At 38.1% G+C, this 20094-nt stretch overlaps 1 protein-coding gene across 2 annotated transcripts in view; it reads left to right on the forward strand.

The window, feature by feature from the left end:
• Positions 1 to 20094, forward strand: part of LOC121383963 (E3 ubiquitin-protein ligase MIB2-like) — a 42946-nt gene that overhangs the window by 15425 nt on the left and 7427 nt on the right. For both annotated transcript variants that reach the window (XM_041514079.1, XM_041514078.1), the window contains 11 exons: positions 3471 to 3580; positions 5499 to 5603; positions 7363 to 7546; positions 10554 to 10726; positions 11367 to 11518; positions 12309 to 12465; positions 12985 to 13139; positions 13747 to 13879; positions 15687 to 15789; positions 16365 to 16471; positions 18157 to 18332. In XM_041514079.1, the coding sequence (XP_041370013.1) occupies positions 3471 to 3580; positions 5499 to 5603; positions 7363 to 7546; positions 10554 to 10726; positions 11367 to 11518; positions 12309 to 12465; positions 12985 to 13139; positions 13747 to 13879; positions 15687 to 15789; positions 16365 to 16471; positions 18157 to 18332 (1555 nt within the window). The remainder of the gene's footprint in view (positions 1 to 3470; positions 3581 to 5498; positions 5604 to 7362; positions 7547 to 10553; positions 10727 to 11366; positions 11519 to 12308; positions 12466 to 12984; positions 13140 to 13746; positions 13880 to 15686; positions 15790 to 16364; positions 16472 to 18156; positions 18333 to 20094) is intronic.

The raw sequence follows: 20094 nt of genomic DNA on the forward strand, positions 1-20094 counted from the left end.
AATCATATATAGGGTAGGTAATAATAACAAAACAGACGTAAGTGCTTCAGCTAGGTGGTTATGGGTTTGAAATGTTTTGAAATTAGGGTTAGGACATTACATTTCAAGCACATGGCCAATTGTAAACAGCAGTTCTTTTACTATCATTCATCTGAACATGTAAAAAAATATATCCATCAATTTCCAAGATAATCTCACCCTCGGTACCCTCTAGCAGAAACCATTAAGTGGAAAATTCTAAGAATATCAACGGGCTGGTCAAAGATCACAAACACTTGAACATAATGCGATAACAGAGGAGCATAAAACAAGTCTTACCCATGAATGTCCAAATTTACTTTTGTTCTTTTGGTTCCTTGCAAAAGTTAACATAATAAGTGTGGGACTCCCTTGGTGACAATACACTGAAACGAAAAAAACCCCACACCATAACATGTAGTACCTGTTTAGTTACCATAGTAAACAAAATGTAATTAAGGTTAATAGTATACAATAAACAGAAGGTGCATGCAAATATTTTAGAACTTGTCCAAAATAAAATCAATTCTGTACAAATACAAACAATAAAGGGGGGGGGGGGTAGCGGGGGCTAGGGGATGTAAAACCAGCTAAAGGTAAAGTTTGTTTTGTTTAAAGACACCACTAGAGCACATTGAATTATTAATCATCAGCTATTGGATGTCAAACATGTTGTACTTTTGACATGTGTAGTCTAGAGTGCAAACCTGCTACATGCTCCCAATAGTAGTCAGGTATCTTTTACATACACCAGCCCACAGACAGAATAGCAGAAACCACAGCCTTTGATATACTAGTGATGCACTGGCTTAAATCGAATCAAACCGAGAAACCATAACCGGCAGATGTGTTCCGATAGCAAAAAAAATCACGAATCATTTTTTTTCCTCTCTTGTTTTTTTTGTGTTTTTTTTTCTCTTTCTTTTTAGCTTACCGGCTTCGGTGGCGTCGTGGCAGGCCATCGGTCTACAGGCTGGTAGGTACTGGGTTCGGATCCCAGTCGAGGCATGGGATTTTTAATCCAGATACCGACTCCAAACCCTGAGTGAGTGCTCCGCAAGGCTCAATGGGTAGGTGTAAACCACTTGCACCGACCAGTGATCCATAACTGGTTCAACAAAGGCCATGGTTTGTGCTATCCTGCCTGTGGGAAGCGCAAATAAAAGATCCCTTGCTGCTAATCGGAAGAGTAGCCCATGTAGTGGCGACAGCGGGTTTCCTCTCAAAATATGTGTGGTCCTTAACCATATGTCTGACGCCATATAACCGTAAATAACACGAATCATTTTTTTCTCTTTCTTTTTAGCTTAAAATAATTTCAGGGTCCCTACATAAAATTAGGGTACGTTTAGAAACCGGAAACACACACACACACACACACACACACACACGCACATATATACTCACACACACACACACACACACACACACACACACACACATATATATATATATATATATATATATATTAGGCCTAATTTATAAGTTTCCAGACAATACTTGCTTGCTTATCCCCCTAAAGCTCACAACCAGATAGGCTACTTCCTCACTCCAACACACACACACACGCACACACACGCACACGCGCACACACACATGCCTACACATTATGCAAAAAAATGTTTGTGTTATATTAGGCATCATGGTTAAAAATGGTTTAGTTATAATGAAAAGAGGGTGGCAAGACTTCCGAACGTTCCAGCATTCAGTTCATTCGGGTTTAGGGTAGGGTTAGGGGCCGTTCAAATATTACGTAACGCTATTTTTGTCAAAATTAGACACCCACCCACCCCCTTGTAACGCCCCGTAACGCTAGACCATACACCCCCCAAAAAATGTACTACGATGACGTAAGTAAAGTGACATATTGCTGTACGATGGAAAAAAAACCCACACGGGTTTTCACTTGCGCCATTTTAATTGATCACCATCATGGTTGACAAAGAAAAATTATACCAGACCCTAATTGAAGGGTATGGATGAGCATTGGGTTTACATTTACCTCTAAAAACCTACATTACATATTGTTGTCATGGCATAGCACGTTTAAGAGAAAACAAAATTGTGTTACGTAACGCTGTTCAATACACTCCCATCCCCCACCCCCACCCCCACCCCTTGTAACGCCACATAAAGCTTGGACTTAGACCCCCACCTCCCTAAGCGTTACGTACTATTTGAATGACCCCTTAGTGATAGTACATATATTAGCGTACATGCTAGAACGTTCGGAAAGACGTCTGTCCACCTTTTATTCGACTTGTTTTTTGTTTGGGTTTCATCATCGTTCACGTGTGTGAATGTACTTTTATTTTGGCAATTCGTCAGACTGTGTGCAGTCTAACAACGGATTCTTAACGACAATATACACACCGAGGACTGATTAAATGAGTCATTAAAGTCCATTACATTGGAGGGAAAGTAATTCTTAAACTTTTACCTTTGTAGAATTGATATCAGTTGAATATTGATGGATTTCGGCAAAAACTTCACTTTCAGTACCATGTGACGTGTTTCGCAGGAAAACACTGATTTTACGTCAATCGTAGGCTGCGCATAGCTGTCATCGCTGTTAACACGTCAGCAGAAGTATATGTTTAATATGAGTATGATTCAGTTGGAGGAGACAATTATTTTAACTAATTTTAATGCTAACCATACAAAAACGTTACACATCGAAAACATTATGTTGTCTAACTTAATGGCATCAAAACAAAGTTGGGCCCGTGGTCTTTGAACCGCGAAATATGATTGGTCCACGCCGTACGGAGGGGTCAATTAATCGAGGTCAAGGCACTACGTTTATTGACATTGACGTATGCATTAATAGTCATCAAATAATAAACAAAAATTACAAGAGCAATTTCACACTGAAAGCTGTCCAGCGTTCAGAAAGAAAACAAAAACACAAAAAAAGAAAGAACAACGTTAAGCACTAGTTTATTTTTATGTAATGATATCCAAAATGACGTTATTCAATTTTTACCTCATTTCCATTCAAAATCACACCGCATCACATATTCTTACATCATTTGAATATCGAGTAATGGCTGACTTCAATTAAAGTTGCGAATACAGTTTACAAAAACACGTTGTATTAAGCTTGAGATTATATGATAAAGAAATTATTACCATCGAGTATTTCGCTATCGCCATTATCATATATTAGGAATAAAAATAATGTATTATGTTCGTCAGAGGCTAGCATAACATAATAATTATTCCTAATATATCATATTGATGATACCGAAACATACTCTGGTGTTAACCTCTATATACTATAGATACAGTTGTTTGACCGTATATTATCACTGATTGTTTGAAGCATACAACTTTACTCTATTTCTTGTCTGTTTTAACACAAAGTAAATTATCTGTAAACCAAACGCTGTGGACACTACATGCTAATTTTGTTATATCATGTTTGGTAAACCACCTGTTAACACATGCAGACACTGCTAATGCGGTAGCTCCAATAGACAGAGCCAACTCTGGAAAGGACGAGGAATCTGGCAAAGAATCCAAGAAAGGCGCCAGTGGGGGTTCGTCAGACAAAGCTAAGGTTTGATTCAACATTTTCTTCTGTACACCTTTACTTGCAATTTCTATCAACATTAATATTTTAAAAGAGATAACCTAAATTAGTTCAATACTTATAAATTATCAGGGGCCCCGTTTGGCGATGCGATCATATCGCTAAGTTCACCTCAAGTGCATAAGGTAGGTAGTTATGCACTTGAGGTGATATTAGGGCTAAGATCGCTTCGTGGAACGGGGTCCAGATCTAGAAATAATTATCGTGTCTGTTCATTAAAGGTAAAGTAAAATTACGAAGTGTATACTGATGAGATTCAAACTTTCTACATCGATTGACATGGCATTGGACAGTCCATGACGTTAACCACACAACCAAATGGGATATCCATAAAGATGGATAGCCAGTTGTTTGTAGTTAAGATCAGTAGTCCAAAGATAATCAGAAACTGGGCGTGGAAAGCAACACAGTTAGTTATTATACATGAGGTTTGTATTCTATTTTTTACAGCTATATTAGTTATTGACGATATTAGACAACTAGAACACACATATGTGTATCGATTTAAAGATATACAACTTGCTGGTAGGTGATGACCTACCCGCCACATCCATATTCCATGCGAAACTGGTCGGTCTGTGACGCGTAAGTTAACTGCAAGAGCCGTTAGAATACAACATTCATGTCCATTAAATACAATTTATCATGCAACCATGCTTCCTATTGACCTAATAACCCCTACTTGATAATTCAAAGTGTTATCATGTCACTAGGAAATGAGTTGTGCGCATGACGGGTGTTTGCTCAATTTTCAGGTAGACTGTTTTCTCATTTTTCAAACATCCATTTACAGCAATAATTGCTGAACTGCATAAATAAATATAACATTTACACTTCCTGTAACATCAAATTGCCTCTTATTTTTCAATTCTCCATCATTCGCTCCTATTCGGAACTAGCCAGCGTTTTGAATTAAACATTTTAAAAAAAACCCCAAAAACCCAAGTAGATTCCTGCAAAGAATGTTTACATTGGAACAGCGTCTGACGTCACAGTCACTAGCAGCCAGTGCTGTAGATCTTCTTCAGGTCACACATAAACTTGAGTTTATTTTCGCAGAAAAAGGTACAAACATTGTAATGTGACACAACAGACTTTGAAATATAATCAAAGTATTTTATTTAAAATTTGGAAACATAACATTTAGGCTGGCTATGCCATTCTCAAGATGACTTCGGACACTTGCTATTGTCCAACTTCCGGTAGTAGTTCCTACACGATAAAACTAATAGTTTTTATACCGCTTTAGACTTATAAATATAACTTGAAAGGAGTTGCATGATAAAAAAAAAATCAGGTTAATACTTTTTGATCTCGTATTTGGCTCTGTTCAATAACGGTGAAGCTCGCCTGTTACACCTCGCCAAATAACCACGATACCAAAACGTAGTAACCTGATATTCTACATTTATTTTATAACTGGCTTTCTCTTGTTAGATACGTTTTGTAAAAGATATGGTATCTTATGGCCACTCATATACTACTATCTATATCTGTAACGCATAAGTTAACTGCAAGCGCAAGGACCATAAATAAGTTTTAGTTGGAAAAAAAGTTTACATTTATTCCAAACCTGGTTTTTGAGTATATTTGTAACACAAATGGGTGATACCCACATGATATCATACTACATTTTCGTGTTCCTTAGATACCATTTATCTTACAACTCGTTGTTTAAAAACGTATATAACTCACTTTCACTGGTTAGATACCATCCATGCAGTATTCTCTATAGCTGTTACGCCTTGTGGAGAAAGGTCTACTCTTAATTGCAGGATATGTGAAGGTGGTTGCTGTCTTGTTTTATTCTGTAGGTAGTGAACATTAAAAACAACCAATGCATCATTACTGTGTTAACCCTAGTAAGATGAATGGTAAATTCCAGGTTCCTAAACCGAAGGCTGGTAGCGTTGTGAGGATTCTTGATGACAAGGCCAAGGTCAAAGCCTTGCAGGAAGGTCACGGGGGATGGAATGACACAATGGAAAAGGTGGGTTAGGTTATACGCTTTATAAATCTGAGTGATAAAACCGTAATATTTGACCAGGGGAATGGGCAAGATATCGGTTGATTCTATGGATCTCTCTCGTGCTTCATCTAATGCATGACCATTATGGCATATACACCAATAATTGCAACACTATTTATTGTTTTTCAATATATTTATATTAAATAAGAATCACATGTTGAACACAAAAGTAGAAGGACGGCATTAACAGGGAGAACAAATACTAGTTACTCCTCCCCGACAAAATTACGAAAATGTGCCATTTTAGTATAAAAGTGGCTGTTCATTCATTAATTCAGTTCAACTTATTTTCCTGCTTATATCCAATTAAGGTTCAATTACTCTGTCCTGGTCGTACACCTCAGCTATCTGGTCTGTGTGTAGAGGACAGTATTTTAGTTATTGGTTAATGAGAGATACGAGGGTGTAGTGGTCTTACCCATTGAGTCGTTAAAACTCGCTCTGGGTAGGAGCCGGTGCCGGGCTGTGAACCCAGTACCTACAGGCCTTATGACCGAAGGCTTATCCACGATGTCACCGAGGCCGGTAAAGTGGCTTAACCACGACACCACCGAGACCGGTAAAGTGGCTTAACCACGACACCACCGAGGCCGGTAAAGTGGCTTAACCACGACACCACCGAGACCGGTAAATTGGCTTAACCACGACACCACCGAGGTCGGTAAAGTGGCTTAACCACGACACCACCGAGATCGGTAAAGTGGCTTAACCACGACGTCACCGAGGCCGGTAAAGTGGCTTAACCACGACACCACCGAGGTCGGTAAAGTGGCTTAACCACGACACCACCGAGGTCGGTAAAGTGGCTTAACCACGACACCACCGAGATCGGTGAAGTGGCTTAACCACGACACCACCGAGACCGGTAAAGTGGCTTAACCACGACACCACCGAGGCCGGTAAAGTGGCTTAACCACGACACCACCGAGGCCGGTGAAGTGGCTTAACCACGACACCACCGAGGCCGGTGAAGTGGCTTAACCACGACACGACCGAGGCCGGTAAAATGGCTTAACCACGACACCACCGAGACCGGTGAAGTGGCTTAACCACGACACCACCGAGGCCGGTAAAGTGGCTTAACCACGACACCACCGAGACCGGTGAAGTGGCTTAACCACGACACCACCGAGGCCGGTGAAGTGGCTTAACCACGACACGACCGAGGCCGGTGAAGTGGCTTAACCACGACACCACCGAGGCCGGTGAAGTGGCTTAACCACGACACGACCGAGGCCGGTGAAGTGGCTTAACCACGACACCACCGAGACCGGTGAAGTGGCTTAACCACGACACGACCGAGGCCGGTGAAGTGGCTTAACCACGACACCACCGAGACCGGTGAAGTGGCTTAACCACGACACCACCGAGGCCGGTGAAGTGGCTTAACCACGACACCACCGAGACCGGTGAAGTGGCTTAACCATGACACCACCGAGGCCGGTGAAGTGGCTTAACCACGACACCACCGAGGCCGGTGAAGTGGCTTAACCACGACACCACCGAGGCCGGTAAAGTGGCTTAACCACGACACCACCGAGGCCGGTGAAGTGACCTTCAGTTATTATAGCCAGGTTCTTTTTGTTTTATTACTCCCATAGATAGTTTTAGGTTAGATATGGCCTTTTTTAGTACATGTACGTACTGTATATCCTTAATTAAAACCCAGTTTAGTTATTATTTATGTCCAAATGCAGTGTACCATTGTGTATTCTTTCAGGCTCTCGGTAAAGTGGGCAAGGTGTTAATAATACATCCCACGGGAGATGCACTTGTTGAGTTTGCATCAAACATGTGGACATTCAACCCAGCATGCTGTCTACCGGCCTCCGAGTCAGAGCTGCCGTCAGATACAAATACCCTAGGATTGGAAGGCCTTCTGTCACCCGACGACTTTCTTAAAAGTTGGTATAGTTATATCGGGTGACAAAAAAATAAATAATAATTATGATAAAATAATTTTAGAAAACCTCAATCAACCCTGTACACCTCTTTACTGATTAATAACTTGGAAAGTATTTATACCAGGATGACAACGTTATGCATGTGATATCATATCGGTATTACACATTTGAGATAACAAGTTCAAATATGCAGATCGAAAGACTTGTAAGTAGTGACAGAATAAAAATTGCATGTGAAAGCATATAATGCAGTTAGGATTGTACATGTCTGTTACCACTGTGTCTCATTGTTATGACACCTATTAGTCTAGCTCGAGTCACCTCCAGCCCTACCCTTATAGATATTGATATTGTTGGTACTAGTTAACAACATTGTAAGTTAAATCTAGTGACTAGACTCGAGAATAATCAAACTAAAGCTCTACGGCATCAGATTTGGGGGGAAATGTGAATTTTAGACACAGTAGCTTGCAACCATTTGATTGTCGACAATTGCCAAAACATTACATAGACTTTCCTATAGCCATACCCCACATATCAGTATCAATACGGGGTAGGGCTGGAGGTGACTCGAGCTACTATTAGTCAAATGAGATACCACATTGAAAATATTGTTGTAGGGCCCAACTACTATAAACGGTGCCGGAGTTTAGTCCAGTCAATTTAATCAAAAAGAAACAAATAGAAACAAATTAGAACTGAAAGTATTATTATTATTATTTTATTATTATTATTTATTTTTTTTGCATTCATGTATGCATCTAGTAAGACATTAAAAATTCACTCGCAAAAATGCGTGCTAAATATGATTATTTTTTTGGGGGGGGGGGGGGGGGGGGGGGGGGGGGGGGTTAAGAAAAAAATAAATAAAATGTGATATTTTTGGAATATTTCTTTAATATAAATTTGTATTATGATTATAATCTTTCTACATTTTTTCATTAAAGGCTATACGAACCATAGCCCGAGTACTCTGACTGTAAGAGAGCTAAACGGACATTTGGACATAAATACGCTCTCATTACAGTCAGAGACCAAGCTATGTATTTTTTTGGCAATTGCCGACAACCAAAAAGTTGTCAAAGATTTCCGCTCTAATACCACAACAATCCTATGTTTGACGTCAAATACATTTACATCTACCATTTACGAGTTACTTGATTAAAAAACATTCAGATATTAATCACTAATACACACACTACAGAAAGAAACCCGACAGCACCCACATTCAGCTAAGCTTCGGCAAACTCCGGACAGCAGGATTCTAAATTCGCCGACCTATATCGTGACGTTGCGTCACATGATCGCCCACTCAGCCATTCCGTCTTCCAAGGACCGTCTCAAAACGACAAGTGCCCGACAATCACAAAGTTTGTTTTCTGTAACGACACCACTAAAGCACATTAATTCATTAATCATCGGCTACTGGATGTCAAATATTTGGTAATTTTATCATAGTGTTAGAGAGGAAACCCGTTACATTTTATCATCCACAAAAAAGACCCCCCCCCAAAAAAAAAAACACAACAAAAAAACAAAAAACAAACAAAAAACCACAAAAAACAAACAAAAAAACAAACAAAAAAACAAACCCAAAACAAAAACAATAACCCAACAACAATAACCAAAACAAAAACCCCGTTCAGTTTGCACACTGGACATCAAAGGAAACAAGCAGCGTTCACCCGGCGTAAACATTGCGAACGCATTGTCGTAAAATGTTGCTTTCTGGTGTTAATACTTGAATTACATTGGTTATTTACCTTGGAAAAAAACCTTATACCCCACGTAACATTGGACTGTTGTTATTGTATTAATGCGCCATACAAAAATTTGTCTGTTATCAACGTAAATAAAACATGGCTGTCAAACGATTTGCCAACCACTGGGAAAATTAAATTGAAGAAGAGCGAGCATTTTAATGTGGCGAAGCATTGTAATAATACAGCTAATTTTGAATTCCAATCACGTCACTTTACATCTCCTTACAACAACACTAAACTGGGTACATGACCTTGTTATTGAAATGTTTGTTTGTTTGAACATTATTAATGCACCTGGATGTGTTTGAAGAAAATCTTGTAATTAAACATGTCGTCAAGATAAATTGGTAATATTTAGAATATAGAAATGCTTCTTTAATACAAACATTTACAACTTTTGAATAAAATGCACACGTCTCTTAAAGTCAGGTCCAACTTCATCGAAATGTGACATGCAAGCATTTTGTTTTTAGGATTAGGTCCAACATAGATTTTAAATCTAATTTGGAGATGCTGAATCTCCCACAAAGAAAAGAAAATATGTTGTGCATCTGAGAAATTACGTTTTGTGGTTCAAAATGGCAAAAAAAATCGAAAGGGCAGAAAATTGTGTAATAAAAAGTATTTAACTTGTATCCCAACGATCGTTTTGCTTCTCTTTTTTTTTTTTATCACATTAGCATTATGTGTATACATTAATTTATAAAAATCTATGTTGAAAATCTAAACATTTTATTTTATGGTCAAATGATGAAAAACAAGATGGCGGCTATTTGTTATAAAATTTATAAAATCGACATCCAAATCTTATGAAGGGCATTATTTGCTGCCGTAAGTAAGGATGAAATATCAAAGTTAAAGTTGGCTTGAATAACAAAATCACATTCACTTATTGATCATCGGGGGGGGGGGGGGGGGGGGGGGGGGAGTGAGCTACTATAGTTCCAGAAAATGCACCACGCCTGGTATATCAAAGGCCGTGGTATGTGCTATCCTGTCTGTGGGATGGTGGATATAAAAGATCCCTTGCTACCAATAGATAAATATAGCGGGTTTCCTCTCAAAGGCTATATGTCAAACATTACCAAATGTATAACATCCAATAGTTGCTGATACCAAAATCAATATGCGCCAGTGGTGTCGTTAAACAAAACAAACTTTATATTTCTACCATAAATAAAAATGTGTACCGCGAATCAGTATTCTAATAATGGATTGAATTACTTTACTTCATTGATTTCCAGATATGACACAGAGATTGGCGGCAGGGATAGGTTTACCAGATGGTCTTCTTCAAACACAGATCAAAATACAGACAATGTCCTTGAAAGGCGAGGGGACAAAGGAATTTTTAGAGGCAATTAAAGATTCAGATGTGGAGAAAGTTAAGAAGGTTTTTGAGAAATTTCCTAAACTAGTAAGTAAACCATACCATTCTAATTATACTATTCACTACGTGTGAAACGTTGCTAATATACCGTTTTATCCACTACTAGGGTACGAAATGACATTTTCAACCTTGTCAACAGGAAAAGCATATTTCCACCATCGCGTCCTGTTGTTGATCTCTCTTGGTTGTTTACTATATATCCCAACCAATGCTCCACTTCTTTATTCTTAGCTATTTAAAATGTTTACTTAATGTTCACTTAAACAAAGCAAACCTTACTTTTTAACTATCAACAAGTAGCATGGTAGATGGGTTGCTGTTTAACGATATAAATTGAGAAGTTATAATACATGTAAAAACTAGTAATGGTTTAACGATATAAATTGAGAAGTTATAATACATGTAAAAACTAGTAATGGTTTAACGATATAAATTGAGAAGTTATAATACATGTAAAAACTAGTAATGGTTTAACGATATAAATTGAGAAGTTATAATACATGTACAAACTTGAAGTAATGGAGAAAACGGTGGCGGAGGACTTGATGCTACACCAAATTATGTTTTTCCACTGGACTTACTATATAATGCATGAACTGTAATATTAATTGTTTATGCTGACATTGTTATTGTTGGCAGTTGAACTATATTTGCATGTGTCATTTAGGCAAATGGTCCATCTGAGAATGGCATCACATGTCTGCACATAGCTGCTAATGAAGGGAAACTGGAGATTGTTAAGTTTCTCGTGGAAAAGGAGTTTGATAAGGATGCTAAAGACGCATTGGGAAGCACGCCTCTCCTAAACGCGCTAGACAGGTAACTCGTGTCTGATAATAATACGCAATAGGTAACTAGTGCCCTGAAACAATTCTTAAAAGAAGATGGTCGTGCAATTATTTAATAAACAAAGTGATCCTGAAACGAAAGATTGGCCCAGCAGTGATTTGTAAAACAGAAAGGTTAGGTAATTGTTTTTTCTGACACACCAGTTGCTGAGAACACCAAACGTTTCTTATGAAAACACATATCAATGTGTGATATTGACTTAAAGACATACGATTAGCTGCTCCTAGGCGATGACGTGATCGAAATAATAGCAATTGGAATTGATATCTATGTGACGCATATTTACCTAAATTCGCCAGCGACGTAAATATGTTTCTATTGGAAAAGACATTAGACACCATTTATGTTATAACTCGTTGTTTAAAAACGTCTCCAACTCGTTTGTTCGATACGTTATGAAACACCGAATTGCAGGATTCTGGTCTCAAAAAAATAATAGTTATACCTGCATATGTAATAATAATTCTATATGGGGATGCTCATATATTACAAGAATATGTTTTAACATCAGTGTTAGCGGGTAAGACCATGTGCTATATATATATATATAAAAACGTGGCTGCTTATTTCTTGTGTTTTTATAATTTTAAAAAGGTTTTAGTTGAAGCTTACAATATGGCTGTCAGTAACGATTTTTTTTCACAAGGAAATGCAGATTATTGGGTTGTCACTTCAAAATAATAAATATGTTCAGATGCACTGATTATTCTTCTATAAATGCTGCAATACAATTATTCCTATATAAAATTATATATTTCAGCAAGCATATAGATGTTGTTCGCTTCCTAACTGAAGCTGGCACTGATTTGGACATCAGCAACGACAATGGCCAGACGGCAATGCACTGTGCCGTGCGTGCCGGAAATCCAGCTATTGTTCGTGATCTGATCGTGCGAAACTGTGACGTCAACGTCACGGTACGACCACAACTGCAATCTTCAGAAATCCTTGTTAAATTAGTTCTAAATTAGTTCATACATGGAGTTATTATAAACACGGATTTACAATATATATCAATATTATTATTGTTGGTCAACCTACCTAGTTGTCACTAACACACATAGAGCTTAACATCAAAAGACAATTGCTCACAATCATTAACTTTAGCACCTGTTTTAAAGACGGTACCTGGTTTTAGACGTAAAAAAACCTGACGGGTGGAAATGGGAAATGATTCCTTTCAATACATTTTAATATTTAATATTTGTAAATATATCTTCATGTAGCATTCCTGATTTTCCTTTTTTGTGGATGGCATTTGAACGGATCTATTGTTTTGCTATTAATTAATAAAATAATACTTAAGTTATACATACCATGCTAGCCATCTATTACATGTCCAAATTTGAAACAGTTAGAAAGGCTGGGTGTTATTTAATACAAGGGTTTTATTTTAACTAACATTATTTTATCCCAAAGTGTTTTCTAATCTTCAGGACAACTCTGGCGACACTGCACTACATGATGCGATAGCTCAACATGAGACCAGCTGTGCAGAAATGATTCTGACTTCGCCAATTCTCGACTTAACTATTGAAAATGAAAAAGGATTTAACCCTCTCCATTGGGCTGCGTTTCATGGCAAATCTAGGTAATAATGCATTATTAGTAAATACTAACATAAAACAAACACTGGTTAATGCTGTAAAGACATTTCTGTTTTTTTCACTGTAAAGCTTTACGTAACCAGTTTTGCAAAGACCTAGTTGTAAAACCGATGATGTTTTTTCTAAGTTCCATTACAGAGCAGAAGGTTTTCAATGCATTTTCACAGATTCAGTATCGTTTTCTGAGTATCAATATGACAATTGGTTTTGTTCTGTTTTTTATTATCAGGGGGCGGGACGTAGCTCAGTGGAACAGAGCTCGCCTGATGCGCGATCGACCTAGGATCGATTCGCGTCGGTAGGCCCATTGTACTTTTTCTGGTTCCAGCCAGTGTTCCGCAACTGGTGTAACAAAGGCCGTAGTATGTACTGTGAGATGGTGCATATAAAAGATCCCTTGCTGCTAAATGGAAAGAGTAGCCCATGAAGTGGCGACGGCGAGTTTCCTCTCTCATATCTGTGTAGTCCTTAACCATATGTCCGACGCCATATAACGGTAAATAATATGTGTTGAGTGTGTCGTTAAGTAAATAATTTCTTGAGATTAAATGTACTGCTTAAATGACCTTTGTATAACTGAATTACTTACAGCAGTACACTGGTTGAGAAAATCTTACAGAGAAACAAGAATCTTGTTAATGTTCGAATGGAAGACGGACCCACTCCTCTCCATATTGCAGCGATAAACGATCACACAGAAACAGCACAGATACTTATAAAACAGGTACACGGATGGATTAGAAAAACTAGTCGCAAAAGATGCAACTGACATTAGCATTTGTTAATTAATAAAGTAGTTTTTGTAATTACAGAAATAATTATAGGTTATTTACTTGTAGAATTAGAGCTGAAAAGATCTATTCATTAAAATATAAAAAACAAAAGCAACTATCGAAACTATTTGTTTCTTTTTGCATATGAATCAGAATGTCTTACTAATCTGACTAAATCAAAACTTGTAACTTTACTTCCGGCTATTTTGATGATTTTAAGCTGTATGACAAAAGGGATGACTTCAGTTTTCCAATAGTAAATTTTCCCTTTATGTCGAGCAATATACCTTCTGCTCCAGCTTTTGGTGTCTACATATCACAACTTCTAAGCTACATTAGGGCATACAAATTGTATAAGGATTTCAAACAACGCCATATCATTCTAGAACAGAAGTTGTTCAATCAGGATTATGATGTTCAGGGGCACCTGAGGGCATTGAAAGCGTTTTGTATCATGTTTTGACTTTACCGTAGTTTGACACCCAATAGCCGATTTATTTTTTTGTGATGCGGTGTCGTTAAACATATATTCTATTCTATTCTATTCTATTCTATTCTATTCTATTCTATTCTATTCAGTGTTTTATGGTAGACATTTGGAGGTTATATCTACTAAATACGATCCACCACTGACCAAGTTAATGCTGATGCTATTCCATATTTTGAACGTATCCATGGCCTTTTCATCTGTTTGGTGAAACACTTGTACACTTATTGTTTTTGTTATTGTTTCCGTTGAAGTTTCAGACTTGACAGTTGTGTTGGAAGTACTCATAACGGGTGCTACGGGCGGAGTAGAACTCGAACTTTGACCCAGCCAGACAGAAGTTATTTGGTTCAGTACTACCTGCATACTGAAATCTTGTATCACTGCACTTGTTTAGGTGTTTTCCTGCGTGATCTTCATAAACAGTTGTGTCACTGGGTGATTACACTATCCTTTTATTCTATGTTTGAATACAGATAGACCCGGATGACGCTTATTCAAACCATGCTATTATCCTGTATATGCTGTATTAGTTTATTTGATTAATAATGTTGTCGATTCAAATCATGCTATTCTCATGCTTTAATACCATACAAGATCACAGCCAAACAAACTATGCTGGTATAGTGTGTTTGTTTACGGGTAGAATGGTTTTAATTATTCAAACTATCATGTTACCACGTCTTCGATTACTTGAGTATCTGTCTACCTAATCGTTTCTCATTGTCCTAAGATGTACAGTGTCCCTAGCAGAATTCTAACCCCTAAAGATTTCAGTAGTACGGAAGAATTTATGTTAGAAAATGAAATAAAGTTTGAGCAAATAAAAAGATTAAAATTGTCACAAATACATTGGATACACAGACACTGATATTTTAAAACAGAAAATGTGTTTAAAATTATATTCAATTAAAGTTGAACCTCCCAGTCCTGGGCACACACCTCAGCTAACCGGGCTGTCAGTCCAGGAGAGGGTTTAATCGTTAGTTGTTTGTGGTTAGTGAAAGAGAAGTCAGTATAGTGGCCGTACACGTCCCCATTGAGCAGGTAAAAATCGCTCTGGTTGGGAGCCAATACCGGGTGGCTCACTTATTACCTACCAGTCTTAACTCCGATGGCTTTACTATCATACCACCGAGGCGGTATGTGTGATTCAGACCATTCTGTTTTCCTATGATCAAAGGAAGAGTGATGTTACTGAGTGTTTTTCACTAGTAGTATATGTTCTCCTTTTCATCTTGATGATGACTTTGCGTTGCCTTGCATTACAGGGAGCAGATGTGAATGTCAAGGACAAGAACAAAGAAGCAAGCCCCTTGCATCTCGCTTGCACACATGCCTATTTGGGTGCAGCTAAAATCCTCGTGGCCGCAGGTAAATATTGATTGTGCCAGGGGTGTATACCACCAAATGAAATCTCGTAGACGACAATAATAACATGTGTGGCTAAACCTGCAACATACAGCGCATCAATTGACATATACACCACGGATATAAATATTACCACCACTCACCCTTAACGTGAATGAAACAAAAACAATTGGGGGTTAAACTGCTGATTTAAAATAAAACGTGTAGCGTCTATGACAATCCTAATTCCGCACAAAAAATGTCATGCTATTTTTAGTAGGACCCCGCATATATTTCAAGCACTATGGTAGTGGGACATTGACTCTAGTTCAAATTAAATTTAGGAATTTACAGATGATGGCGGATGAACCAACATTTTATCACAACGCTGTCACACTCATCACCAATGGCAGGACTTGTGGTATTAATGGCTCTATCAAACGTTAGGAGCGCCTGGAACTTTGACCCAACCGGATGTTATTTGGTTTAGTACTACCTCTAAACTCATTTTAATGCTGCTGACTAATCTCGGTTTATTAATATTTTCTCTATTCCATGTGTAATAACTAATCTGTACATAATATTATTTCATTTTTAAGGAGCCGATGTTAATATGGGCGATGTTGACAAGAACACACCTCTGCACGTGGTGATGAGGTCGTCTGAAGTAAAAGTTGACTCGGATGGAGGTTTAATGGGAGGCTTGGTGAGGAGATATTAACGTTATATTTTATAACCTAGTACATAGATCGCACAGATAAATCGAGAGAAGCCCGCCATTTGTTTTGTTTTCTTTTGGTGGACTACGACCTCAGCGGAACGTAAATCAAACAAGTTCAGTCATATAAATTAAAATGTATTATGGGTAATAAATAGGATATTCAACTCGCTACCATTGTGTATCTTGTTTAAGTCCTTCGTGAACTAATCTTCATTGTTACTCGCTAAACTTAAGTTCGTGACAAGTGAACATTATATCACTCGATACATAAACATGATATGGAATGTAAGCTCATTTAATATCTTGTTATTATTATTATTATTATTATTATTATTATTATTACAATGCTCAAAAAGTAATATCCAATATGTTTCCTTATTACTGTGATGATCTTGGTTTGTGTTGTTCATACTTCTGTTTTAATAATGCACTTGATATCATATCCTGAAACCATGCCGTCAAAAACTCGTGATTTCTGTTGGACACAATACGGATATAATGTTACCTAATTATATTGTGAAACTAGTGAACGTTTGATCGTCTATAAGTTTACATATCACAGACACAATAGATTATGCATGTTAGTCGCTCCAGCCAGTGCACCACGACTGGTATATCAAAGGCCGTGGTATATACTATCCTGTCTTTGGGATGGTGCATATAAAAGATCCCTTGGTGCTAATCGAAAAGAGTAGCCCATGGAGTGGCGACAGTGGATTTCCTCCCTCAATATCTGTGTGGTCCTTAACCATATGTCCGACGTCATATACCCGTAAACAAAAATGTGTTGAGTGTGTCGTTGAGTAAACCATGACCTTGTTATTTTTCATATGAACACGTTTGTTACCAACCAATTAGGCAACAGTAATAAATTCATAATGAACATGACCAACAAGAATTGGATTGGTACTTCTTGGCATAAATAACAAGGTAGCTTCAATAAGCAATAATGATAACATATCAGATATTTTTCCCCCGTAAAAGCTTATTATTTCCTTTTGCATACTGAATTTCAAAGATGCATGTATTACAAATATAAGATACAATTCATTCAGCCTTAGCATGCAAGCTGGGGTTCACAACATAAGTGTTAGTTATATGTTTCGTGCAATACTGATTGACTGATTATACTTATGTTCGGGCTTGTGTCCAATTAAGTTCATACACACCTCAGCTAGTAGTATATAGGCCAGGACAGTCGGTTAGTGGCTATTGGAATGCTGGATTCGCAAATTGGTTTAATAGGCTGTTTGTTCCACATTGATAAGCAATGTCAGCTGTTTGCATGCAGTATTACCTCGGACTGAATCTTTAATTGTTACAATTCTACCAAATATGGTGATTGCCTGTAACTAGAGGACGAGTGATTCATCATCATCATCACCATCATCATCATCATCATCGTATTATTATTATTATTATTATTACATTCGTCTTCTTGTTCTTTATTTTGTATTGGTTGTTTTCTTATCATCATCATCGTCATCATCATCATCATCATCATCATGATTATTATTATTATTATTATTATATTCGTCTTCTTGTTCTTTATTTTCTATTGGTTGTTTTAATCAGCATCATCATCATCGTCATCATCAACATCATCATCATCATCATCATCATCATCTTCCTTATTATTTTTTTATTTTAATTATTATTATTTGTGACAGCTGAAGGGCCTGGTGAAAACAACTTCTGGCAGTACTCAGAGTCGTGTTAAACTGGCCACCTTCCTGCTGGCGCATGGAGCAGACGTCAACGCCAGAAACATAGACAACAAAACGCCAATCGATATTTGTACTGTCAAGACGTTGAAACAAGCCGTTGAAAATTTCAAGAAAGAAAGGTATACAGTATATAATTATTTCCAAGAAGTACTTCTCGAAAAAGAGTATTGGTGCCAAGCTTAAACGTAATAATTTATTTCTTATACGACTGCTGATCCATGGTGGTTGTTAGAAGTATACATATACCATACAACATCAAGGTGAGTCGAAATTCTCTTGCATGAATTTAATGCATTGGTTTTACTAGAGGTGATGGAATACTTTCCTAGTTTTTGAAGGCTGTCATATATATAATGCTAGTTAATGTACTTTGGCGTATACTTAGAAGCCTTTAAAACAATTCTCACTCCTCCCTAGAAATATTTAAAAAGTATAGATCACCTTTAATAGGCTACACGTAGCAAGTGTACGGTGTATATGCATCTTGTTTAATTCGATTAGGTTGATGCAGGATATTCAGCATCTATAGCGAAAGCATCAAATGGAACCTTACTTGTGTTGTATGTACTATAAATGGTGGAAAAATTATCACACGAACATGCTGTCACTGAGTTCTGTTAGATCGTAGCTAATGTAAGCGTCCTGGACATTACGATCTGATTTCATTCAGACGTTAAGATTATGTTTAGTGTTATACACGTAGTTACATATGTACACTCGTAGCAGCTAATGAACAACATCCTAGTAGCAGCTGATGAACACTATCATTGTAGTAGCTGATGAACACCATCCTTGTAGCAGCCGGAGAACAACATTCTAGTAGAAGTTGGTGAACAAACATCCTTGTAGTAGCTTATGAACCTCATCCTAGTAGCAGCTGATGAACCTCATCCTAGTAGCAGCTGATGAACCTCATCCTAGTAGCAGTTGATGAACCTCATCCTAGTAGCAGTTGATGAACCTGATCCTAGTAGCAGCTGATGAACACCATCCTAGTAGCAGCTGATGAACACCATCCTAGTAGCAGCTGATGAACCTGATCCTTGTAGCAACTGATGAACCTGATCCTAGTAGCAGCTGATGAACCTCATCCTAGTAGCAGCTGATGAACACCATCCTAGTTGCAGCTGATGAACCTCATCCTTGTAGCAGCTGACGAACACCATTCTTGTAGCAGCTGGAGAACACCATCCTAGTAGCAGCTGATGAACCTCATCCTTGTAGCAGCTGATGAACCTCATCCTTGTAGCAGCTGATGAAAACCATTCTTGTAGCAGCTGGAGAACACCATCCTAGTAGCAGCTGATGAACATCATCCTAGTAGCAGCTGATGAACCTCATCCTTGTAGCAGCTGATCAACACCATCCTTGTAGCAGCTGGAGAAGACCATCCTAGTAGCAGTTAGTAAACAACATCCTAATAGAGGCTGATGAACATCATTCTAGTAGAAGCTGGTGAACATCATCCTAGTAGCTGCTGGTGAATAACATCTTAGTAGCAGATGATGAACCTCATCCTAGTAGCAGTTGGTGAACATCATCCTTGTAGCAGCTGATGAACCGCATCCTAGTAGTAGCTGATGAACACCATCCTATTAACAGGTGATGAACCTCATCCTTGTAGCAGCTGATGAACACCTTTCTTGTAGCAACTGGAGAACACCATCCAAGTAGCAGCTGATGAACCTGATCCTTGTAGCAGCTGATGAACAGCATCCTAATAGCAGCTGATGAACACAATCCTAATAACAGCTGATGAACCTGATCCATGTAGCAGTTGATGAACCTCAACCTAGTAGCAGATGATGAACCCCATCCTAGTAGCAGCTGATGAACATCATCCCAGCAGCAGCTGACGAACACCATCCTAGTAACAGCTGA

The sequence above is a fragment of the Gigantopelta aegis genome, chromosome 10 (genome assembly GCF_016097555.1).
Source record: "Gigantopelta aegis isolate Gae_Host chromosome 10, Gae_host_genome, whole genome shotgun sequence".
NCBI classification, from domain to species: Eukaryota; Metazoa; Mollusca; class Gastropoda; order Neomphalida; family Peltospiridae; genus Gigantopelta; species Gigantopelta aegis.